Genomic DNA, 26,276 nt, shown 5'->3' with positions numbered 1-26,276 from the left:
TTATTGAACCCTGTTATAGTCTTGGGCTTCACAACATCCTCTGGCAAGGAGTTCCACAGGTTGACTGTGTGTTGTATGAAAAAATACTTCCTTTTGTTTATTTTAAACCTTCTGACTATTAATTTCATTTGGTGGCCCCTAGTTCTTGTGTTATGAGAGGGCGTAAATAACAGTTCCTTATTTAGTTTCTCCACACCAGTCATGATTTTATAGACCTCTATCATATCCCCCCTTAGTCATCTCTTTTCCAAGATGAAAAGTCCCAGTTTTATTAATCTCTCTTCATATGGCAGCTGTTCCATACCCCTAATAATTTTTGTTGCCCTTTTCTGAATCTTTTCCAATTCCAATATATCTTTTTTGAGATGGGACAACCACATCTGCATGCAGTATTCAAGATGTGGGCATACCATGGATTTAAATAGAGGCAATATGATATTTTCTGTCTTATTATCTATCCCTTTCTTAATGATTCCCAACATGCTGTTAGCTTTTTTGACTGTCGCTGTAGATTGAGTGGATGTTTTCAGAGAACTAGCCGCAATGACTCCAAGATCCCTTTCTTGAATGGTAACAGCTAGTTTTATTTGTATAGTTGGAATTATGTTCTCCAATGTGCATTACTTTGCATTTATCAACATTGAATATGGAATGCACAATACTACAAGTTTTTAATTCATTGTTGCCTTATTATTATTGCAGCCAACCCATTCTATTACCATAGAATGGGTTGTGACCATAAGAGAGAGAGAAATGTAATTAACAGGCATATCTTTTCATTGAAACAGTCGTTCATATTCATGTGCAAACTGATCCTTCCTTAATATCCACCATTATTCTCTATAATCTGAAAAACAGCAGAGAAATGGATTCAATATAGAATATATTCAGTTTTGATCTTACATTATTTTTAAATGACTGAATAGGCCAATCCTCAGCTGAGCCAGACCTCCATTCAGCACAGCTCCGGAGAGTGGGGAGCAAATGAGGCTATATTCCATGCCTGGGCTCTCCCCATATGGAGCTGATGGGGCTGGTTCAACTCCTGGTGCAAATTAGAGCAGTTTTAGGGCTGTTCCACCTGCCGGGAATTGCCTCAGTACAGCAGCACTTCAGCCATGCCCTCTTCACCACAGTTATGTCTTTGGCACGTCCTCTGTGCCAGAGGGTTGAGGGAGGCCGGAAGATGGCTAGCTATGCTAGCTTTATACCAGCAAGGGGTTCTCCCATACTAGGGGAACTCCCAGCTGGCTGGATCCACCAGGCTTCCAGCTGCAGCTGAAGCGGGGCTAAAAATGTGATAATAAGACAACAACTTTCCAAATATAGAGAGTTCAGGTTACTCATGGGCCCTTTCCAACTAAAGGGTAAGTTACTTCAGATGAATCCATTGGGTTTTGTTCTATTTCCTGTTGACTGTAATTGGTGTAGTGCACATAAAACTCCATTAAACCCTTTGAAAGTTGGCTCCCCAGGGCCTATTTTTACTAGGTGAGGGATGCATTGCAGAGACCGCCATCTCATGGAAGAAATGGTTGTCCTGTTTTTATTCATAATGGTTTAGAACATCTAGCTTGTTTCTATGGAAGTCTGGTACGCAGCACATCTTACAGACTTGATTGTACTACAGCATTTTCCTGTGACCCCCGAAGCAGATGCCTCGTTGTGGTGCACAATGTTGCTGGGAGCAAGGGCTCTTTGGACATTTCCATACCCCGGGCATTGACTGCATTGTGGGAATCGGCTGAACTGGGACAGCTACCGCACTTGTGCATTTGTAGATACAGTCTACAACTGTATTGCCCCAGATTGGATTCAGAGATACAATAGTAGACTGCATGGATTCCTGAGGGACATGACTTAAAGACATCGACCCAGATATTATAACCAACTGGTACAACCATGCTTGTCAGAATCACCTGGGACGGCTGCTGTATGTGTGCACAAAGCATTGTACAGGTGTCAGTCTCAAAATATACCAGGTAATTCATAGATCTTAAGGCAAAAAAGGACCAGTATGATCAGCTAATCTAACCTCCTGTATGACACAGGCCATAGAATTACACCAATGGTTTGTTGCAGTGTCTTTTTGCCTTATGTGGGAAAAGTCTAACTGATCAGATTTCATACCTACGGCCAAGTCGGATTTGTCAGACTTTCGTGTTGTACAGTAACTCCCCACTTAACATTGTAGTTATGTTCCTGAAAAATGCTACTTTAAGTGAAACTATGTTAAGCAAATCCAATTTCCCCATAAGAATTAATGTAAATGGGAGGGTTAGGTTCCAGGGAAATTTTTTTCACCACACAAAAGACTATATTTTATTTATATATATATATATACACACACACACACTATAAGTATTAAACAAACAATTTAATACTGTACACAGCAATGATGATTGTGAAGCTTGGTTGAGGTGGTAAAGTCAGAGGGTGGGATATTTCCCAGGGAAATGCCTTACTGCTAAATGATGAACTAGCACTCGACTGAGCCCTCCAGGGTTAACTCATTGTTGTTAATGTAGCCTCCCACTCTACAAGGAAGCGGGAATGGAGGGAGCGGAGACAGCATGGCAGAGAGAGACAGAGACACACACAGTGTGTGTGAGAGACGCTCATAGGCCCTTTAAGTACGCTGACCCCACTCTAAGTACACTGCCTTTTTAAGTAGATCAGCAAGTTGAGCCAGCAGCTGCTGCCAGCAAGCTCCCTCCGTCCTGAACCATGTTGTGTCCCCCCCGCTCTGTGGAAATGGGGTACAGGAGCTGGAGGCAGGAGCGGGGTGAGGGGGCACCCTGACATTAGCACCCCTCTTCCCCCCCTCCCTTGCACAGCAAGCAGGAGGCTCCCGGGAGCAGCTCCAAGGCAGAGGGCAGGAGCAGCACATGGCAGTGGGGGGAGGGACACCTAAATACCTGGCAATTGATATCCTGCTGGTCGGCTGCCACACAGGGAACTTAGGGGAGCCGGGAGCTGATAGGGGGGCTGCCGGTCCACCCTGGTTCCCAGCCCCCACCAGCTAGCTCCAATGAGCTGCTCTTCCTGCAAGCAGTGGACAAAGCAGGTGGCTGCCAAACAACATTATAAGGGTGCATTGCACAACTTTAAACGAACATGTTCTCTAATTGATCAGCAACATAACAATGAAACAACATTAACTGGGAAAACTTTAAGTGAGGAGTTACTGTACTTCAATCCTAGTATTTCCAGACAGTGACTGCATTCATTCTCCTTCATTAGATTTATTTGAATGTGCCAAAAATAAGGCCAAAGCATTTTGGATTTTAAACTCTCAACATTTCTTAATTCTGTTCTTAATGTAAAAAGTTTAATAATAAATGAATGTACTGGGTCAAACTTATCTCTGATATAACTCCATTAATTGTATGGGAGTACATCCAAGATGAATTTAAACCATTAACTTTGGAGGAACTTACATTGTAGATCCAGTTGATGTACGCAGATACCCGTGTGAAGACTGTAGGCTTCTGATAGGTGTTGCAGTAGGGGACAATCCCAAAACTAACAATCCCATGAATTTGCCAGAAACCATACCTGTTACACTGCAAAGGGCCCCCTGAATCGCCCTGCAATCAGAGTGGGGAGAAGTGAGACACAGTTACACCCAAATTTTCTTAGCAGTTTAGAAAAACTGGAAAAAGTGGTGACAGCTGATTAATTCATGAACATTCCAATCAATGGGCCCGATACTGTGACGTGCTGAGGACCTTTTGAGAGATGCTGAGTACTCCCAATGCCTACTGAAATCAATGGGAGCAAAGAGTGCTCAGCACCTCCCAGAAGGTACGTGATCTCTGAACTATTCCCAGGGGGATTCTGCACCAAAAAATTAAACATTTTGCACATAAAAAATTAAAACAGACTGAGAATGGGAATTAAAACAGACTGAGAATGGCTACATTTCTGCTTCAGAGAATGAAATCAATTAACCAGCAACATTAACAAAATGTGTTTTGTTTTTTGTTTTGTACAAAAGCTATTTTCTTTAACTGGAAAACAAAAAATTTTCAGTAACATGATACTAATATTTAATTAAGTGTTTTTTACAATTCTCAAGAAGTTACAGACATTTTACTAGGCAGGCAGGCTGCTACATTTCTGCCTCGGGGACAGAGCTTTCCTCCTGCATAACGAAAAGACCTACCCTCCTCGAGCCACAGTATCAAGCAAGAGGAACAGAGTCTCTCTTGCTTGTTGGCCAGCACCGCCCCCTGATGGTGATCAATGTCTCCCCCACAAGCATGTAAACCCAGCCTCTCTCCCCCTGCAGTGATTTGCGTCTCTGAGGCTGGTCCAGGCATGCTGGAACAGATGCACTGCCTGGGCTGCTGGGGAAGAGACGCGTCCCCCCGAAGATTTCTTTTGCATTTTTGTAGGGGGGGGGGGCACAGAAATATGCAGGCCATATGAATTCTGTGCCCTCGCAGGGGTGCAGAATACTGTCAGGAGTACTGAACACACTCTCTTTCTGCCCCCTCCCATTCAATATAATTGATGTTTAAGGCACTTATCCACTGTCTATTGAAGTCCATCAAAAGACTCCTAGTGAGTTCAATTCAAAGATTAGACTCTAAATAAATCAGAACACTCTTCAGGTATTTGGACCCTGCAGGAAGCTTCAGCTTCTAGCAGCTCTCATATTCAACCAGGAATGTTCTATTCTTCCCAAGATGAGACAAATTCAAAAGATCACCGAAAGCTACAGCTCATGAATTTAAAGAGGTAGCAGCACAAGAGAGGCTCTAACTAAAACAGAAGTGAAAGATAAACAGACTATGGACTCCTGCTGGGTCTTAAAGCCCTGGGTTTTTTCAGGTTCCTTTATAATGAATTAATACTGAAAATATAGTCAAAACCAAATGTATTGCCCCTTGTTTTTAGGGTTTTGCACCGTTTCCTTGACTTGACTGCATAGCTGCAATGGCGGCCTGGGGCCCTGGCCTAGCACTAATTCCCAGGATCTGATCAATGGGGCTTGCTGGTGGGACAGCAAACCTTGCCCACCCTGATAACAGCTGGGGAGAAATATGTGCAATGAGAAGAGAAGGTTACTCACCACGTGCAGTAATTGAGGTTCTTCGAGATGTGTGTCCCTGTGGGTGCTCCACTTCAGGTGTGTGCGCAGTTGGTGCCTTGACTAGTGTGCACACAACCCAACCCCCTCAGTTCCTTCTCTACCATAGAGTCCTGACTGCAAACTCTGAAGTAGAGGGGAGGAGGGTGGGTAGCGGAGCACGTCCAGGGACACACATCTCGAAGAACCTCAGTCACTGCACAAGGTGAGTAACCGTCTCTTCTTTGAGTGCTATCTCTGTGAGTGCTCCACTTCAGATGATTGTAGAGCAGTGCCCTTGTGTGGATGGAAGGGGCTTTGGAGTTGCATTCGTAATGGAGGTTAGCACTGTTAGACCTAGCATTGTGTCTGAGTTCAAACCTTGAGTAATTGCGTAATGGTTCGTAAATGTGTGTTCAGAGGCCCTGGTGGCCGCTCTGCATATGTCTATTATTGGTACATTATTTAAGAAGGCTATTGAGGTAGATACTAATGTTGTTGAATGGGCCCTGATCCCTGATGGGGATGCTGTTTTGAGTTGTTCATAACACATCTGGATACAGTTGGAGATCCATTTTGACAGTTTCTGTGTGGATATTGCAGACCCCTTGGAAAGCTCTCCTTGGGGATTTTCGGAAAGGTCTTGTTCTGTCCAGGTAGAATGCTAACATGCGTTGGACATCCAATGTATGTCGGGCAGTCTCTTGTGTATTCACATGAGGTTTGGGGTAAAATGTAGGCAGGTGAATCAATTGATCGAGGTGGAAAGAGGATGATATTTTTGGTATGAATTTTGGATGTAGTCTCAATGTGACTTTGTCCTTGAAGAATATGGTGTACGGGGGATGAGCCACAAGAGCACCTAGTTCGCTTACTCATCATGTGGATGTAATTGTGACCACGAACGCCACCTTCATTGATAAGTGAAGAAGGTAGCAGGTGTCTAGTGGCTTGAATGGGGCTCTGGTAAGGCTTTTGAGCAGTCGGCGATTACTGGCAGGAGGGGTGCGTACCTCAGGGTCAGATGCCTGGCAAAGAGATTTCTCCATGAGGAGAAGTTTTAGTTGGAGATCTCTTGCCTTTCTGGTGCGGGCTTTCAAGTTGTAACAGTGCGAGCACTTCTCAGGTATATGTGCCTCAGCAAGAAAGAAGACGCACTGAGAATGCCCATCGGAAAGGGGTATCGACAGCTTGAAGATTGTGCAGCATTTGAACCCTGGGGAGCCAGGCATGCCCCTTAGGGAGCATACACTCTCTGTAAGATGGAGAGAGGTACGGATATCATGCTGCTGCGATAGAACAGAATGGAAACTTACAGTCCTAGGAGGAGAATTAAAATAATTTTTTTAAAGGGATGGAGATAAGTAGGAAGGTTATGTATTTGAATCTGTTCTCACTAAAAACTATAACCTAAGACGAATTGAAGAAAGGGTATTCCTAAGCTGCGAGGCACTGCTGAGTGCTCCAACTTGAGCCAACAGTGGTAGAGAAGGAACTGAGGGGGGGTTGGTCGCACAGCACCAGTTAAACACCTGAAATAGCACGAGATGGGGACCACGCATGTGAGACCCAACCGGGCACTGATACCATAAATCTCCGGCTACGAGAGCAGGGGCGCATCGATACCTAAAGTGGAGAACCCACAGGGACAGCACTCAAAGAAGAACTGAGGGGTTCAGGTCGTGCACGCACTAGTCAAGGCTCCACCAGTGCTGTGAGACAACTATTGCGCACACGCATCCCTGATGGACACTGCTACTGAAAATCTTTGATCAACGGCACAAGGACGCACTGACACCTGAAGTGGAGCACCCAAAGGGACAGCACTTGAAGAAGAACTTTGGAGCTTTTCCTCTCCTTTACCCCCTTCCCATGGGTTCTCTTGTGGGAGGGGGCAAGCAGGAACAATGATAATTAAGAGGATGGTGCTCAAGAAGAAGTAGTTGACTTGTCAGGAAGGCCTGAACCCTTGAGATGTTGCAAGCATTGGGGGAGTGTGTTGTAAGTAATTCACAATTCCTGTAGGAACAGGGTTGTATAAGAAAGAAAGAGTTAAGGGGGAAAAGAGAAAATACGGCACTTACACTGCACCCAGCCCTCACGCCATCTCCACCAGCACACACCATGTTCTCCTTTGCTTGAGAGCCCCACCAGTGATTCTGAGAGCAGATGGCATGGTCAACCACTGGGAGTATCGCTTCTTGAAGTCTAGCAGGAATGCTGCCACCAGCTAAAGGAGAAAGGGCAATATTCTGCTCAAAGAGACACTAGAATTAAAAATAAAGGCCCACCTCTGCCACCCTTATTCACGTTGAATAGTACTGTGCTATGCATGACTAGTTCCATCGGGATCAGCAGTACTACTCACTGAGCAAAGTACAGCCCAATGGAACCGTAGTGGGATTGGGCCCAGGATGAGGGTAATATGTCCCCTGCTCACTCGTGGGATCTCCTCCGTGTCTAGTCAGTCATATCTGCTGAGTTTAGTGATTAAAGTAAGTGATTACCACTTAAATCATGATAGCTGGTCATGGTCAACCCTCGGGTGGATCCCAGGATGAACCACTATCACTGACATGTTAAACACGACCATGCTTGTCCACACTGAGTGCTAAATGGTGCCAAACATCATGCTATTTAAGAAATGTTTACTCTGGGAAAATGCATCATGTGATTACAAGAGCTTATCCCGGCATTCACCCCCCTGCAGAGAGCCATTAGAAGACCCAGGCACTACTTACATCCTGCGTGAGCTGTCAAAGATGTTGCATAGCCACAGGTTTTATTTACAAAAAGAGTTGTGCTGGGTCTCTGATCTGGGTCAGTCTTTCTGGAATGAGGAGTAACTTTTTCCCACTTACCACTAGCCAGTCCCCATCCAGTAATATAACATGGATAATCATTAGGCAAAATGTCTCCTTCAGATGGAAGCATGGCTACCTCAACAAAGCCATTAGCATAGGCAGGTGTAGAGAGATACAGCAGGGCAATGTCATTTCTGAAATAGGACACAAAGATTAGCCCTTCGGATGCCACAAGGCAAAATTCTTGTTAGTCATGACCAAATCCCGAACACCCTTGCTCACTTTTTACTTACCTATCTAGGTACTTATATAGCCTCCACTGCCATAGTATCTGAGACCTCACAAAGATTAATAATGTACCCTTAAAATGCCCCTGTGAGGTAGGGAAGTGTTGTTAACCCCATTTTACAGATGGGGAACTGAAGGTGCAGAGGGATTAAGTGATTTGCTCTAGTCATACGGAAAGTCTACAGACTAGAAACTGAACCCAGATGTCCTGAGTCCTAGTCCAGTATTTTCTACAAGGCCATCCTTAATCTCAGTGGGTGATGGATAGAATATGTACATAAACATCTGCAGGACTGGCCCCTAAGTAAGGACATCAGGATTCATTCCCATCCCAAGGTCGTATTCAAAAACAAATTACCCATTTGCAATATCATAGGGGTTCCAGTCTTCATGAATAAATATTTTGTTCACACCAACAAAATATTCAGTGCCATCCAACTCAAAGAGATTGTGTTCGCCCAGAGCCACTCGGTAAGTTGCTCCTATTGGCCTGAAAATGAATTGAAAAATAATTACCATAAAGCATCCCCTTTGCTCCACATTGGTGCCTTTGTATGATAGCTTCTGCAGCAGTAGGATCTTTCTCCTGTTATAGTCATTTCTACAGCGCCTTTCATCTGAGGACCTTCAAAGTGCTTTAACAGACATACTGTGAGCTCGGGAAGTATTATCCACATTTTACTATGTGGGAAACTGCACCTGTTGTATCTGACCTCCTTGTTCAGCTGCTCATAACCTTTTCAAACCAGAATCTGGAATTGTTCATGTTCCATCTATACTTAAAGTTTAATATATAAAATTATGGAATATATATGTGGAATGTTAAGGATGTGTTTATTGTGGATACTTTATTTAAGGATACGTTTGCTAAGGGCATCTGTAGCTAAAGATATGTTTCTTCTTAATATTATAATGTATTGTTTATATGGTGTCAAAAATGTGTGAGTATCAGAGGGGTAGCCATGTTAGTCTGGATCTGTAAAAGCGGCAAAAAGTCCTGTGGCACCTTATAGACTAACAGACATATTGGAGCATAAGCTTTCGTGGGTGAATACCCACTTCTTCAGAAGCATGTCAAAAATGTGCGAGGAGCTTTGTGGATCATATAAGCAGATATGGCATGCAGAGAGGGTAGGCAGGGTTTCCTTCCTCACTCTGTCTTTGTGCAGGTTTATGCATATTTAAATTTATTTTAAATAGTTACATGTATGCACATTTATATGCATTTATGTAAATCTGCAATCCGCTGTTTTTTGCTTCCAGGAAGTTGGCAGAAATGGGTAAATATGGATCAGTCTTATAATATTTACTATAGGTCACAAACTAACTGTGGGTTAGTGTCACTTGTTTGTCTCACAGAGAATGAATGTGTTGAGGGCTGTGAGTGTTTGAATGGCCCGGTAGCAGTCCAAAGTGAGAAGCAGATTGGGATTTGTAGCAAGAGTTAGAAGTCTCATATTATTTTACTTACATTTGAATGCAGTGGGCAGCAGTCATGACCCAGCTGGGATGAATAAGGGTGCCACCACAGATATGAGAAAAATATTCAGGATAATTTGCATCGGATATTTGGAGGGACACCTGTATCAAATGGCAAAATATTTAACCTCAGTGTTCCATTCCAGACTCTGCAGCAGTTTACAAGTGCTATTTCGATCAGTTATATACCCCGCAACCCACCCACCCCCTCACTGGAGCTTGCTTTCTGTGTCTGCTTAATTGTCTGCTGCCCTTAGTCCAGTGGTAGAAAGTAAGTCTTCTCCAAGGCCTTGTCTAAACTAGGAAGAATAGGTACTTCTTTGAATTGAGTCAGATCAATCAAGATGGCTTAACTCAATTGTTTACTTACCACCAATGTAGACCAAGTTTAACACCTTTAGGAGCAAACTTGATTGAAAGAAACACTTTACTTTGTGGAAGCAAGGCCTGATTGAGGGTTCAGATTACCAGAGCAATACAACACCACCATTAACTCTTTAGCATCTGAACACTTGACAGTAGTATGCTACAGAAAGCCACTCCTTCAGGATTAGTGTGCAGGTGAAATGTTGGGATGTGGAACATCGTTATCATTAATGTATGCAGGATCTATATGCTTGTGTATAATTAACAGGGGTGAATAAACTTTATGGGGTTCGAAAAACATTATTTGGCATGAAAGTTCAAAGAAAAATGACACATGGGAGGACAACAGTTTCCATGTAAGGATTGTAATGGGAATCCCTCGCATGGGTCTACAGAGAACCATCCATGACTTTAACTTCTTTGTGTCTCATTTTGTCCAGCAATAAAATAAGGATATCACCTAGATGTAGACACCCTTAATCTAAAGATACATCTAAATAGGCTTAGCTGTACTTAATTAGCTCCTAGGTAGCAGTGTCTCCCTAAGCTCGCTCTGAAACCTGGCTGCAAGTTAACCCATGAAACCCCAGATTGTTGGCTAGCTCAGCCGGGTCTCCTACAGGGGATTCCACTGGACAGGGTAGAGTTTTCAGAGTCACTACAGAAGGCCTGCACACCCCATCACAACAACCTTTAAACCAGAGATGGTCAACTGGGTTAGTCATTCACAAAGATGGATTACCAACAATTGTGGTTTTCCAGGGCAGGTTTAAAATACGTAATTTCAACAGTACCCCTTTAAATAATTTCAGTAGGATTAGGCTTTATATTAACTCATATCACACTTGCAAACTGTTTTTGTTGTACTACAGGACAAATAACTAAGGTCCAGAGTACAAAAATATCAAAAGATATTATGTAGAACATGTACAAAATAGCCCAATAAAATGAATCATCAATAACTTGAGAGTGCAGTTTCCATTTAAAATTCATCCGTTTATTTAATATTTGTTAGAATAGTATCTTGAGTGAAATCATAAGCAGTAACATCATTTAGTAAGTGCTTATATTTTGCTTCATATTTTCCTTGTATTTTTAAGGGAAGCTATTTGCCCGAATTTACTCTAATAATGGAAATAATTTTTCTGTAACTATATATTTCTCAAATGTAGAATAATCCATGCTGTATCAATGCCTAAGTCAGAACACACTTTAACCATTTAACATTCACAGATTGTATTTTTATTTAAAATGAGACTGAAAATTACTGCTTGCTGACACTTTTTGTTCCTAATTGTGTTGTTTTTTACTGTGGAAGTGTGGGATGGTGTTCCAAGAAGGAGGAGTGCTAGGCAGAGACGGGCTCCACTTAACGAAGAGAGGGAAGAGCATCTTCGCGAGCAGGCTGGCTAACCTAGTGAGGAGGGCTTTAAACTAGGTTCACCGGGGGAAGGAGACCAAAGCCCTGAGGTAAGTGGGGAAGTGGGATACCGGGAGGAAGCACGAGCAGGAGCGTGTGAGAGGGGAGGGGTCCTGCCTCATACTGAGAACAAGGGGCAATCGGTGGGTTATCTCAAGTGCCTATATACAAATGCACAAAGCCTGGGAAACAAGCAGGGAGAACTGGAGGTCCTGGCAAAGTCAGGGAATTATGATGTGATTGGAATAACGGAGACTTGGTGGGATAACTCGCATGACTGGAGTACTGTCATGGATGGGTATAAACTGTTCAGGAAGGACAGGGAGGCCAGAAAAGGTGGGGGGAGTTGCACAGTATGTAAGGGAGCAGTATGACTGCTCAGAGCTCAAGGATGAAACTGCAGAAAAACCTGAGTCTCTGGATTAAGTTTAGAAGCCTGAGCAACAAGGGTGATGTCGTGGTGGGAGTCTGCTATAGACCACCGGACGAGGGGGATGAGGTGGATGAGGCTTTCTTCTGGCAAGTCACAGAAGCTACTAAATCGCATGCCCTGGTTCTCGTGGGCGACTTCAATCATCCTGATATCTGCTGGGAGAGCAATACAGCGGTGCACAGACAGACAATCCAGGAAGTTTTTGGAAACTGTAGGGGACAATTTCCTGGTGCAAGTGCTGGAGGAACCAACTAGGGGTGGAGCTCTTCTTGACCTGCTGCTCACAAACAGGGAAGAATTAGTAGGGGAAGCTAAAGTGGATGGGAACCTGGGAGGCAGTGACCATGAGATGGTCGAGTTCAGGATCCTGACACAAGGAAGAAAGAAAAGCAGCAGAATACGGACCCTGGACTTCAGAAAAGTTTGACTCCCTCAGGGAACTGATGGCAAGATCCCCTGGGAGAATAACATGAGGGGGAAAGGAGTCCAGGAGAGCTGGCTGTATTTTAAAGAATCCTTATTGAGGTTACAGGGACAAACCATCCCTATGTGTAGAAAGAATAGTAAATATGGCAGGCGACCAGCTTGGCTTAACAGTGAAATCCTTGCTGATCTTAAACACAAAAAAGAGGCTTACAAGAAATGGAAGATTGGACAAATGACCAGGGATGAGTATGTAAATATGGCCCGGGCATGTAGGAATGGAATCAGGAAGGCTAAATAACACCTGGAGTTGCAGCTAGCGAGGGATGTTAAGAGTAACAAGAAGGGTTTCTTCAGGTATGTTGGCAATAAGAAGAAAGCCAAGGAAAGTGTGGGCCCCTTACTAAATGAGGGAGGCAACCTAGTGACAGAGGATGTGGAAAAAGCTAATGTACTCAATGCTTTTTTTGCCTCTGTCTTCACAAACAAGGTCAGCTCCCAGACTGCTGCACTGGGCAGCACAGCATGGGGAGGAGGTGGCCAGCCCTCTGTGAAGGTAGAAGTGGTTCGGGACTATTTAGAAAAACTGGATGTGCACAAGTCCGTGGGGCCGGATGCGTTACATCCGAGAGTGCTAAAGGAACTGGCGGATGTGATTGCAGAGCCATTGGCCATTATCTTTGAAAACTCATGGCGATCGGGGGAAATCCCGGAAGATTGGAAAAAGGCTAATGTAGTGCCCATCTTTAAAAAAGGGAAGAAGGATGATCCTGGGAACTACAGGCCGGTCAGCCTCACCTCAGTCCCCGGAAAAATCATGGAGCATGTCCTTAAGGAATCAATTCTGAAGCACTTAGACGAGAGGAAAGTGATCAGGAACAGTCAGCATGGATTCACCAAGGGAAAGTCATGCCTGACTAATCTAATTGCCTTCTATGATGAGATAACTGGTTCTGTGGATGAAGGGAAAGCAGTGGACGTGTTATTCCTCGACTTTAGCAAAGCTTTTGACACGGTCTCCCACAGTATTCTTGTCAGCAAGTTAAAGAAGTATGGGCTGGATGGATGCACTACAAGGTGGGTGGAAAGTTGGCTAGATTGTCTGGCTCAACGGGTAGTGATCAATGGCTCCATGTCTAGTTGGCAGCCGGTATCTAGCGGAGTGCCCCAAGGGTCGGTCCTGGGGCCGGTTTTGTTCAATATCTTCATTAATGATCTGGAGGATGGTGTGGATTGCACCCTCAGCAAGTTTGCGGATGACACTAAACTGGGAGGAGTGGTAGATACGCTGGAGGGTAGGGATAGGATACAGAGGGACCTAGACAAATTGGAGTATTGGGCCAAAAGAAATCTGAGGTTCAACAAGGACAAGTGCAGAGTCCTGCACTTAGGACAGAAGAATCCAATGCACCGCTACAGACTAGGGACCGAATGGCTAGGCAGCAGTTCTGCAGAGAAGGACCTAGGGGTGACAGTGGACGAGAAGCTGGTTATGAGTCAACAGTGTGCCCTTGTTACCAAGAAGGCCAATGGCATTTTGGGATGTATAAGGAGGGGCATTGCCAGCAGATCGAGGGACGTGATCATTCCCCTCTATTCGACATTGGAGAGGCCTCATCTGGAGTACTGTGTCCAGTTTTGGGCCCCACACTACAAGAAGGATGTGGAGAAATTGGAAAGAGTCCAGCAGAGGGCAACAAAAATGATTAGGGGACTGGAAAACATGACTTATGAGGAGAGGCTGAGGGAACTGGGATTGTTTAGTCTACAGAAGAGAAGAATGAGGGGGGATTTGATAGCTGCTTTTAACTACCTGAAAGGTGGATCCAAAGAGGATGGATCTAGACTATTCTCAGTGATAGCAGATGACAGGACAAGGAGTAATGGTCTCAAGTTGCAGTGGGGGAGGTTTAGGTTGGATATTAGGAAAAACTTTTTCACTAGGAGGGTGGTGAAACACTGGAATGCGTTACCTAGGGAGGTGGTGGAATCCCCTTCCTTAGAAGTTTTTAAGGTCAGGCTTGACAAAGCCCTGGCTGGGATGATTTAGTTGGGATTGGTCCTGCTCTGGGCAGGGGGTTGGACTAAATGGCCTCCAGAGGTCCCTTCCAACTCTGTTATTCTATGATTCTATGATAAAATGGGGATTTGGGGCTTCTACGGTGCATTACAAATTTCCCATTGTCGTTTTGTCTTAGGACTAAATATTGTCAGTGACACCTGGGTATGAGATATCAGTGGTAGCAACCTAATCACTTCAAATACTAGACACATTTGTACACAATGCCTATTATCTTTCGTGTGAATATACAGTGCTACAGCCTCACAATACCAGAAGTTCTATTTCATCTGTATTTCTGTGATGATATTCTAAAATGGCTAGTTATGTTAGTTACTGGATTAAGATAGACATAAGGTAGTTTTAAATAGATTTCAGTATGTCCACACAGGGGTTTGTAGTAGTTTAACTAAATTTAATTTAAAAACACAGTGTAGTAATGCAGCTTATGCATGTAGACAAAGGTTGGGAGTCGCAGCCTTCTACTGAACACAAATGTTTGTTAAAGAGAAATTAAGTTTGTTAAAATGCAGCTATATTCTGAAAAAGTGACTCTGTAAAAATGGCATCAAAAGATTCCAGGCTTATTGTCTCTCGGTGGTTTTCATATTAAATAACTTAGTTGACAAAGAACAAGATTTTCTTCTAAATGCTGGGCCTGTGAATTCAAGTGGGATCTTAAAGTCACGCTGGTTTTCATTGATTAATAGATTCCAAGGCCAGAAGGGATCATTGTGATTATCTAGTCTGACCTCCTGTGTAATACAGGCCAGAGAACTTCCCAAAAACAGTCCCTAGAGCAGACCTTTTAGGAAAACATCCAATCTTGATTTAAAAATGGTCAGTGATGGAGACTCCACCACAACCCTTGTGAATTCTTCCAATGGTTAATTGCCCTCCTTGTCAAAAATTTACACCTTATTTCCACTCTGAATTTGTCCAGCTTCAACAGATGACTGGTGCCTCCCCATATGACCTCCCCACGTGACTCCTCCCCGCACCGCCCAACCCTCATTCTCCCTGTCCCCTCCCCACTTCACATTACCAGGCTCGACTTCTGGGGACCGGAACTGACTGTGAGCATGCTGGAGGGGCATGGGGGAGGGTGGGGGCACTCCAGCTCGCTCGGCCACTGTCCCCAGAAGCTGAGCCGGGGTGGGGGGGCAGCCTGCTGCTGCCGCAGCCAGGCGCTCTCCCAGTCAGCCGCTGCACTGCACTGGACAGTGTCCCAGGCAGCGTGGCTGGAAGAGCCTCTGGCCCTGCCCCTTCCCTTCCTGCTCTGGCCCCGCCCCTTCCTCTCCCCACCTGGGCTGGCTGCTGGAGGGGATACTTATAGAATGTAATCGAGTCACCCCTTAACCTTCTCTTTGTTAAGATAAATATATAGCGCTCTTTGAGTCTATCACAGGAAAACATGTTTTCTAATCCTGTAATCATTCTTGGGGCTCCTCTCTGAACCCTCTCCAAATGTACCAACATCTTTCTTGAATTGCAGCCATGTCCACACTAGGAAAAGAAGGTGCCTTTTAACGTGTGTTAGAACCCTAGTATAGACAAGACAGTAATAGTTTAATATGTGTTGGTTGATTGAGGTAAATTAGTGGAGCCTAGGGTTTAGGCTATTCTTGGATTTTAACGTGTTTATTAACATGAGTTAAAAATACATCTTTTCCCTAGTGGAGACAAAGCCTGCGAGTAATAAAAGATATTGGAACGTAGCTAACAATTATGATGGCACATAAATCCAGAATAGAATCCAGCTAACTCTTTCATATCTTTATTAATTCTCTGGTGCTAACTGGAATCAATTTTTTTTAGCAAAAAAGTATTTTTGACAATGAAGCAAGCAGAAATTATTTTGGAGATATACAAGACGCAGACATGTCAGTAGGGAGATGCCATTTTTAATCTACTCACTCTTCTAATCAGAATCATATATTTTTTAAAAAGAACAAGAAGAAAATATCCCCTCCTAGGAAAATGCACCTTAGTCAAAGCAAAGCTCCATTATTTTAGTTTTATATTATGGGATCTTGGAGATACGGTTTTTCTAAATTCTTGGTACCAAACTACCTCAAGCAAAGAAGCTCCCTGATGGTGTGGTCAAGGGATAGTTTGTGAACCACAGCTTGTGTTCCATATTTATTAATGTGCTGGACTGACAGATTTAAATAAAGTTGTATGTTTGCTTTGACTACCACTAGAGAAAATTCATCCATATCTGATATCCCATATTTCTGCTTTGCTGTCATGTTCTCAAACCTTCGTCTTTTCTTTTTTTTCTAAGCAAAAGATTTCAAATACAAATTTTACCTGCCACTTCCAGCTGTTTCGCACGGCCTCCTGTCCTCCAATTACTCGCTCCATTAGCATATCATTGTGAACCGCATAGTTCAGAGGGCTTCCAGAAATTGCCCCTAAGCGCAAAGAAATGAATGCAGTTCGTCATATGGATCCTTAACCAGGATCAGTCAGTTTGGCTTAATGTCAGCTACAAACCTGTGCTGTGCATTGCAGTCACGTTAGCAAGACGGACGCTCAAGTAACTTTTTTCAGTTATGAAATGTGAACAGATATCCTGAGATTTCTCACACACTGAAAGTGTCTTCGTGTGGTACATCCCACTTGAATTCAATTCTATCATATAAACATCCTGTACAAGAGACTGGTTTGATTCCCAGTCTCTCCCTCCCACAGTCCTCTGCAGCATAATGCTACAGCAGCAACATGCTCATCCCTTGGGATGCAAGACTCCCTTTGCTTACAGACAGATTTTCTGGTAGATAACCAGTCTGACGGATTCTGAGGGGATCCTTGTCTAGCCCAGCTCAGTTAAAATGTGACACTGATAGCTTTCATCCAGACCATACCACACGATCCATTGTCTACAGCCAAGCTCTACAATACAACCGCATTTGCGCCAACCCCTCAGACAGAGACAAACACCTACAAGATCTCTATCAAGCGTTCTTACAACTTCAATACCCACCTGCTGAAGTGAAGAAACAGATTGACAGAGCCAGAAGAGTACCCAGAAGTTACCTACTATGGGACAGGCCCAACAAAGAAAATAACAGAACGCCACTAGCCGTCACCTTCAGCCCCCAACTAAAACCCCTCCAACGCACCATCAAGGATCTACAACCTATTCTGAAGGACGACCCATCACTCTCACAGATCTTGGGAGACAGGCCAGTCCTTGCTTACAGACAGCCCCCCAACCTGAAGCAAATACTCACCAGCTACCACACACCACACAACAGAACCACTAACCCAGGAACCTATCCCAGGAAGCCCGTTGCCAACTGTGTCCACATATCTATTCAGGGGACACCATCATAGGGCCTAATCACATCAGCCACACTATCAGAGGCTCGTTCACCTGCACATCTACCAATGTGATATATGCCATCATGTGCCAGCAATGCCCCTCTGCCGTGTACATTGGCCAAACTGGACAGTCTCTATGTAAAAGAATAAATGGACACAAATCAGACGTCAAAAATTATAACATTCAAAAACCAGTCTGAGAACACTTCAATCTCTCTGGTCACTCGATTACAGACCTAAAAGTGGCAATTCTTCAACAAAAAAACTTCAGAAACAGACTCCAACAAGAGACTGCTAAATTGGAATTAATTTGCAAACTGGATACAATTAACTTAGGCTTGAATAAAGACTGGGAGTGGATATGTCATTCCACAAAGTAAAACTATTTCCCCATGTTTATCCCCCCCACTGTTACTCACACATTCTTCTCAGCTGCTGGAAATGGCCCACCTTGATTATCACTACAAAAGGTTCCCCCCTCGTCCCCGCTGGTAATAGCTCACCTTACCTGATCACTCTCATTACAGTGTGTACGGTAACACCCATTGTTTCATGTTCTCTGTGTATATAAAATCTCCCCACTGTATTTTCCACTACATGCACCCGATGAAGTGAGCTGAAGCTCACGAAAGCTTGTGCTCAAATAAATTTGTTAGTCTCTAAGGTGTCACAAGTACTCCTGTTCTTTTTGCGGATACAGACTAACACAGCTGCTACTCTGAAACCTGATAGGATAGTTGTAAATTATGAAGAAAAAATAAGATGCTCTAAGGCTCCAGCAGTTGTTCAGAAAATCCAGCCACCCTCCCTCTCCCAGCTCAAATCCTCTAATTATAACTTACCCAGGCAACTAAGAAGGATCAAATAGTGAATCATTTTTTAAAATGCAGTGACAACACTTTCCCAATGAGAGACATTTTTATACTGAACCATTTGATAAGAAGCTCTGTTTGAACTAGTAATTAATATTATTTATCTGCACTGTCTCATGATAACCCACTAGGAATAAAAATGAAAATGGTCTTTGTACAGATGGAAAAAATGATAACCAGTTAATGACACAGCACAAGGTTACATAAACTCTTCCACACCTGCAAAATTCCCATGGACTTGAAAAAAACAATGATATATTTAGTGGATACTCAAGTTATCAGCACAGGGGAAAACTATGTCAACTTGTGCTAAACTTTCCAGCACTGCATAATATTAACTGTTAATACCTTACCTGTATATACTGCATTTAATCCCAAACTTCTTTGGAAATTAGCAGCCACATTCTTCTCCCAGTTACACCTGTGCAACATTAATTAAACCAGTGGGTTTGCATTCATGTAAATGAGAGAACTTGGCCCTTTCACTGATAATGGCATTTCACCCACTATTGAGATGCAGCCACCAACAGGGTGAATCATAACAATTGTCTAACAGCATGCAAAAAAAAACCAGTTACTTACTTTCTTGTAACTGTTGTTCTTCGAGATGTGTTGTTCATGTCCATGCCACATCAGGTGTGCATGCATGAGTATCGGAAACTTTTTCCCTTAGCGGCTCCTGGCGGGGCCGGCAGGCCCCCTGAGTGGCGCCACTGCGCTGTGCATATATACCCCTGCCGGCCCGACCCCCTCCAGTTCCTTCTTGCAGGTGACACTGACAGAGGGGTAGGAGGGTGGGTGGTGGAATGGACGTGAACAACACATTTCGAAGAACAGTTATGCGAAAGTAAGTAACCGTTTTTTCTTCTTTGAGTGCTTGTTCCCGTCCATTCCACATCAGGTGAATTACAAGCTTACCTCTGAAGGAGGGTAAGAGTGAAGGAACAACTGCTCGGAGGACAGCTCTGCCAAATGCCGCGTCCTCTCTGGCCTGCTGGTTGACCGCATAGTGGGTTGTGAAGGTGTGCACCAAGGACCAGGTGGCTGCTCTACAGATCTCCTGGATTGGGACCTGTGACAGGAACGCCAGGGAAGTTGCCTGCGTCCTGGTCGAGTGGGCCGTGACCACTGGGACCGGAACACCTGCAAGCGCATAGCACGCCCGGATGCATCTTGTAATCCAAGACAAAATCCGCTGTGCCGACACCGGGAGGCCTTTCATCCTCTCAGCTACAGCCACAAACAGCTGCATGGATTTGCGAAAGGGCTTGGTGCGCTCCAAATAGAACGCCAGTGCTCAACACACATCCAGGGTGTGCAAGCTATGGTGACTCGGGTCCGTATGGGGTTTCGGGAAGAACACCAGCAGACAAATGTCCTGGCCCAGATGGAATTGGGAGACCACCTTAGGGAGGAACTTGGGGTGTGGCCGGAGCTGCATCTTGTCCTTGTGAAATACTGTGTATGGTAGTTTAGAGGTGAGGGCCCTCACTTCTGACACCCTTCTGGCCGAGGTAATGGCAACCAGAAATGCCATCTTCCAGGAAAGGTGGAGGAGAGACCAGGTAGCGAGGGGCTCAAAAGGGGGTCCCATGAGCTTAGAAAGGACCAGGTTAAGGTTCCATGGAGGGACTGGGGGGTGGGAGTACGAGAACATCCTCTCCAATCCCTTAAGGAACAGTCCCACCATTGGGTGGGAAAACACCGAGCCCCCCAAGAACCCTGGATGGAAGGCGGATATGGCCGCCAGGTGCACTCTGAGCAAGGACCGGGCTAGCCCTTGCTGCTTGAGGTGCAGGAGGTACTCCAGAATGGCCTGCACTGGGGCCTGGCCCGGCTGCACCTGTCGGGGTTCACACCAACACAAGAACCTTTTCCACTTGGCCATATAGGCCGCCCTGGTAGAGGGCTTTCTACTGCCAAGCAGAATCTGCTGCACAGGAAGGGAGCACTGGCTCTCCAGGGCATTTAGCCACAGAGCCTCCACACCATCAGCTGCAGCGACTGCAGGTCAGGGTGGAGAAGCCGCCTGCCGTCCTGTGTAATGAGGTCCTGGTGTAGGGGCAGGACTACTGGGGCTTCCACCGACAGCTCTAGGAGCGATGTGTACCAGTGTTGGCGGGCCCAGGCTAGGGCGATGAGGATCACCGCTGCCCTGTCCCTGCATACCTTGAGCAGGACCTTGTGCACCAAGGGGAGCGGGGGGAAGGCATACATCAAGCCCCCTCTCCACAGGATTGCAAACGCATCTGCCAGTGAGCCCAGGCTGTGGCCCTGGAATGAGCAGAACTGTGGGCACTGGGCATTGTCCCTTGCGACAAACAGGTCTACCCGGGGAAACCCCCATCTGCGGAAGAGCGAAAGCACGACATCCGCTCTGAGCATCCACTCGTGCATGCGATACGACCTGCTGAAGGAGTCCGCCAGCTTGTTCCGCACCTCTGGGAGATAGGACACCTCGAGGTGAATTGCATGGGCTATGCAAAGGTCCCAGAGGAGGAGAATCTCGCGACAGAGTGGCAAGGAACGAGCCCCGCCCTAATTGTTTATATAAAACATGGCAGTAGTGTTGTCTGTCAGAACTGTCACACTATGATCACTCAGAGTGGTGTGAAAGGTCTGGCAGGCGAGATGAACCACCCTGAGCTCCTTCACATTTATATGGAGCGACCGCTCTGCCTTGGACCACAACCCCTGCATCATGAAGTCCCCCAGGTGAGCCCACTATCCGTGGTCTGACACATCTGTTACCAGCGTCAGGTCCGGAAGTGGGGCGGCAAAGGAGATGCCTTGGCAAACAACAGGCTGGGACTACCACCACAGCAGGGAGTCTGGCATATCCCTTGGGGCTGTCACTACCAAGTCCAGGGGGTCGCTGCCTGGCCGGTACACCTGAGCGAGCCACGCCTGCAGAGTCCTGAGTCTCAGTCTGGCATGCCTGACCACATGCGTGCATGCTGCCATGTGGCCCAGCACCTGCAGGCAGCACCTGGCTGTTGTCATTGGAAACTGGTGCAGGGAGGCCACTGCTTGTTGGATAGCCTGGAATCGGGATACTGGAAGGCTTGCCCTGGCTTGCACCGAGTCCAGGACCGCCCCTATGAATTCTACTCTCTGCTTGGGTACAAAAGTGTGGACTTGGGGACGTTGACCAGGAGCCCCAGTTTGTGGAACAATGTCAGGGCCACCTCCACATGGCCCAGCACCTCCGCCTCGGATCAGCCCACCAGGCGCCAGTCGTCAAGGTACGGGTACACCCGGATTCTCTGCCTCCATAAGAAGGTCGCCACCACCGCCATGCACTTCGTGAACACCCTTGGGGCCGTGGCTAGACTGAACGGGAGAACCACAAACTGGTAATGTTCTTGGCCCACAGTGAAGTGTAGGAACCGTCTGTGTGCTGGGAAGATGGTGATATGAAAGTACACGTCCTTCGTGTCGAGGACGGCGTACCAGTCCCCTGGATCCAAAGAAGGGATGATGGTGCCCAGAGAGACCATGAGGAACCGGACCTTGACCAGGAACTTGATGAGCCCGCGCAGGTCTAGGATGGGGTGAAGGTCCCCTTTGGCCTTGGGGATGAGGAAGTACCGGGAGTAGAACCCCTTTCCCCTTAAGCCATAAGGCACTGCCTCTATCGCCCCTGCCTTTAGCAGCGAGCGAACTTCCTGCTCTAGGAGATGCTCATGAGAGGGGTTCCTGAAGAGGGACGGGAAAGAGGGGTGGGAAGGGGGGAGGGAGGCGAACTGCAGCGAGTACCTGTTCCACACCATGCTTAAGACCCAACGGTCTGATGTAATGGTAGACCATGCACGGGAGAAACGGGACAGGCAGTTCAGGAACAAAGGGACTGATCCAGTGACTGGTCTAGTACACTGTTCAAAAGCCTGGCTTAGTGCCCAGCTGGGGTTTGTGCTGACCTTGGTTCTGGCCTGGCGCATTATTATTATCGCGCCATTGCCTGTTATCCCTGCCTCGCCTATGGTAAGGCTCATGCCTGTGATGAGGCTGGTACTGGCCTTGAGGGGGAGGCTGCAGCTTAAAGGGCTTCCTCTGAGTCGCCAGGGTGTGCATACCCAGCAACTTGAGTGTAGCTCCCGAGTCCTTGAGACTATGCAGCCTTGCGTCTGTCTGGTCTGAGAAGAGCCCGGACTCTTCGAAGGGGAGGTCCTGGAGTGTATTCTGGACCTCCGGGGGCAGACCTGACTCCTGGAGCCACGCCAGGCACCTCATGACCACCCCTGATGTGATTGTTCTAGCCAACGCATCTGCCTAATCCAGGGAGACCTGGAGAGAGGTCTTGGCCACTGCCTTGCCCTCATCCACCAGGGCCGTGAACTCCTGTTGGGAACCTTGCAGGAGGTTGTTCTTAAACTTCCGCACCGCCGCACAGGAGCTAAAATTGTGCCTGTTGAGGATGGCCTGCTGGTTAGCAATCCTCAACTGAAGGCCCCCAGATGAATACACCTTTCTACCAAAAAGGTCCAGGCGTTTCACCTCCTTGGCCTTAGGGGCCAGAGCCTGCTGATGATGGCGCTCCCTTTCGTTCACCAATAGAGATATGGACTCGGGTGGCAGAACAGGAACTCATAGCCCTTAGATGGGGCAAAATATTTACGCTACACTCCTTTAGCCGTTGGAGCGCTGGAGGCCGGGGTCTGCCATATAGTCTTATAGTTAGACTGGATGGTCTTAATGAGCGGGAGCGCTATTCTGGATGGACCTTCGGGGCTCAAAATGTCCACGATGGCGTCCTCCTGCTCAACCGTCTCCTCGGCCTGCAACCCCAAATTTTGGGCGACTCTGCACAACAGTTCCTGGTGGGCTTCCGCTTCATCGGGGGAATACGAGGCGGTTAGCTGCTGCTCGACCCCCTCTGGTTGTTCCTCCTGCTCCCCATATCCCGTGGTAGGGGCAGGAGTCCATTGGACAGCACCGGGCTCGGTGCTGGACTCTCTGGTCTATGCTGGGGGGATGCTGGAGGCCTGGATACTGTTGCCTCTGGCACCGTCTGGCATCGGTGCGGGGACTGGGACCGCTGCACCGAGTAACTTGCCCTGGGTGGGGCCCCTTGGCGCTCCTGATAGACCCGGGGGTCCAGAAGGGCCAATGGCCTGGCGGCCCCTATTGAGGTTGCCAGCTCCCTTGAGGGTCCCTGCTTTCTGGGCCCCAGTGTGGGTAGCTATAGCAGCCGGAGCCGGCGCCGGACTGCAGCAACGCCGATCGAGACCGGGAGCTGTACTGGTATCCCCGGGATCGGGACCGGTGCCGGCATTCCCTGGACCAGGACCGTCTGCAGGAGACTGCTGGTGAGGGCCGTCTCGACTCCTCCCAATGCTGGTCTCTGGGCAGTGCTGGAGAGCGGCGTGCCCTTTCTGGTGCTTCTTCGCGTCGACCCGCTGCCGGTGCCACAACCTCCTTCTGGGCTGCTGGCAAGTGCGAGGCTGCAGAGTCGGAGCTCAACCGGGACCAACTCCGGGAGCGGTGCCGGGACAGCGTCCTCGAGCGGCACACCATTGCCGGCTTACCCCTCAACAGCACCCGAGGCATGGGTGCCGGAGGGTTCTCCCCATACTGGAGAGGGCTCACCGCTGACAGCTCAACGAGGTCCTTTGCAGCCTCAAAGGTGCCAGGCATGGAGGGCTGATCCGTTATGCCCTCGAGCCCATCATCCGCACTGAGCTCACTTAGGTCTGGGCTCGGTGGGGCTTGTGCTGCCGGGACCGCCCGTGTCAGCGCCAGTACTGCGGCCTTCCCGCTCTTGTCAGCTCTCGGGGCCTTGGGAGGCGCCAGCCTCCTGTGGGGGAATGACCACACCTTCCTTTAGCTGCGCCGGGGGCTGCACCAGGGAGGACGACTGGTGCCAGGGCCTAGCCTGGCGCTCCGGGGCTGACAGTTTATGGTGCTTAGCCGGTGCCGGGTCTCTCGATGGCTCCAGGGCACTACGCAGTGAGGAAGCCTGAGCCGGCGTCGGGTGCTCCGGGCCCGGCTGCTGCAATGCAGCCTCCATCAACTGTTGCTTTAGGTGAAAGTCTCTTTCTTTCTTTCCTTGTCCTTGGGCATAAATGCCTTGCAAATCCTATACCTTTCAGTTTGATGTCCGTCCCCCAGGCAACATAGACACGAGTCATGGGGGTCACTAACTGGCATAGGTTTGCGGCACGTGGCGTAAGTCTTGAAGCCGTGGGCCTGCGGCATGCCCCGTGGCCTGGGGCAGGTGGTGGAGGCCTCCAAGCACCTAATGACTTGAGTGTCCATAATCTGTATGTAAACTAACTGATAACAGCTACTCTAAGGCTAAGGGACTGCTGTTCTACTCGCACCGTTAAACAATAGAATACCAATTGAAACCCATTCAATATTTTGGATGTTTTTCTATGTTTTCATATATATTGTATTCTGTGTTGTAATTGAAATCCAAGTATATATTATTTATTACGAATATTTGCAATGTAAAATGAGAAACAAAAGAAATAGTATTTTGCAATTCACCTATACAAGTACCGTAGTGCAATACAAGTACCCGAGTGCAATCTCTTTGTCGTGAACGTGCAACTTAGAAATGTAGATTTCTTTTTTGTTACATAACTGCACTCAAAAACAAAATAATGTGCATTATTTTATTGTTGAATGCAGGTTTTTTTGTACTTAATTCTACATTTGTAAATTCAACTTTCATGATAAAGAGATTGCATTACAGTACTTTATTAGGTGAATTGAAAAATACTATTTCTTTGGGGTTTTTTACATTGCAAATATTTATATTTATTTTTGATTACAAAGTGAGCCAGTGCACTTTGTATTCTGTGTTGTAATTGAAATTAATATATTTGAAAATGTAGAAAACATCCAAAATATTTAAATAAATGGTATTCTATTATTAACAGTGTGATTAATCACAATTTTTTAAATCACGCGATTAATCACAATTTTTTTAATCGCTTGACAGCCCTAATAATTACATTATCATGAAGTACAGTACATTAAAATCATTGCAATCGCCTACAAACTGTCTTCATTAGTGTCCCAGTTTAAAGACATTATGTTTCATTGTAGCTTTCTGGATGAAACTGTCAGCAATCTTATTTACATCTAGGTTCCCTGGTATTATTTTGATGCACGTTAAGAACAGCTACTTTATTCAGTATCTACATTATTCAGTTGCTTCTGTCCCACTGATGACTGGAGGTAATTTTTAAGCCTTCTGAAGCTGGAGAATGAGTTCAGGATAATACAGGCACAGTGAGAAGGATTCTTATGAATTTGCAGTACTCTGGAAACATAGTGCTTCCAGAGTACTACAAATGACTCCAAGATCTCTTTCTTGATGGGTTTCAGAGTAACAGCCGTGTTAGTCTGTATTCGCAAAAAGAAAAAAGAAAAGGAGTACTTGTGGCACCTTAGAGACTAACCAGTTTATTTGAGCATGAGCTTTCGTGAGCTACAGCTCACTTCATCGGATGCATAGCATATTGTGGAAACTGCAGAAGACATTATATACACACAGAGACCATGAAACAAAACTTCCTCCCACCCCACTGTCCTGCTCGTAACAGCTTATCTAAAGTGATCATCAAGGGAGGGCCATTTCCAGCACAAATCCAGGTTTTCTCACCCTTCCCCCCGCCCCCCCCACAGACACACATACAAACTCACTCTCCTGCTGGTAATAGCCCATCCCTCTTTGAAACCTCTCTTTATAATGCGCATGATAATCAAGGTGGG

The 26,276-nt window shown here is 46.3% G+C and overlaps 1 protein-coding gene across 1 annotated transcript; it reads right to left on the bottom strand.

Annotated features, from left to right (window-relative positions):
* Positions 1-820: 820 nt before the first annotated feature.
* Positions 821-18,555, bottom strand: LOC141983323 (elastase-1-like). Its single transcript, XM_074946342.1, has 8 exons — positions 18,522-18,555; positions 16,663-16,766; positions 9,641-9,750; positions 8,528-8,659; positions 7,939-8,075; positions 7,162-7,307; positions 3,441-3,590; positions 821-847 (listed from the first exon to the last, which is right to left on the bottom strand). The coding sequence occupies exons 1-8, from the start codon at positions 18,553-18,555 to the stop codon at positions 821-823; spliced, it is 840 nt and encodes a 279-aa protein (XP_074802443.1).
* Positions 18,556-26,276: the final 7,721 nt, after the last annotated feature.

This window comes from Natator depressus, chromosome 2, assembly GCF_965152275.1.
Source record: "Natator depressus isolate rNatDep1 chromosome 2, rNatDep2.hap1, whole genome shotgun sequence".
Classification (NCBI taxonomy): Eukaryota; Metazoa; Chordata; order Testudines; family Cheloniidae; genus Natator; species Natator depressus.
Note: the sequence above shows the minus strand (reverse complement) of the source record. Positions and strands in the feature narration are given on the sequence as shown.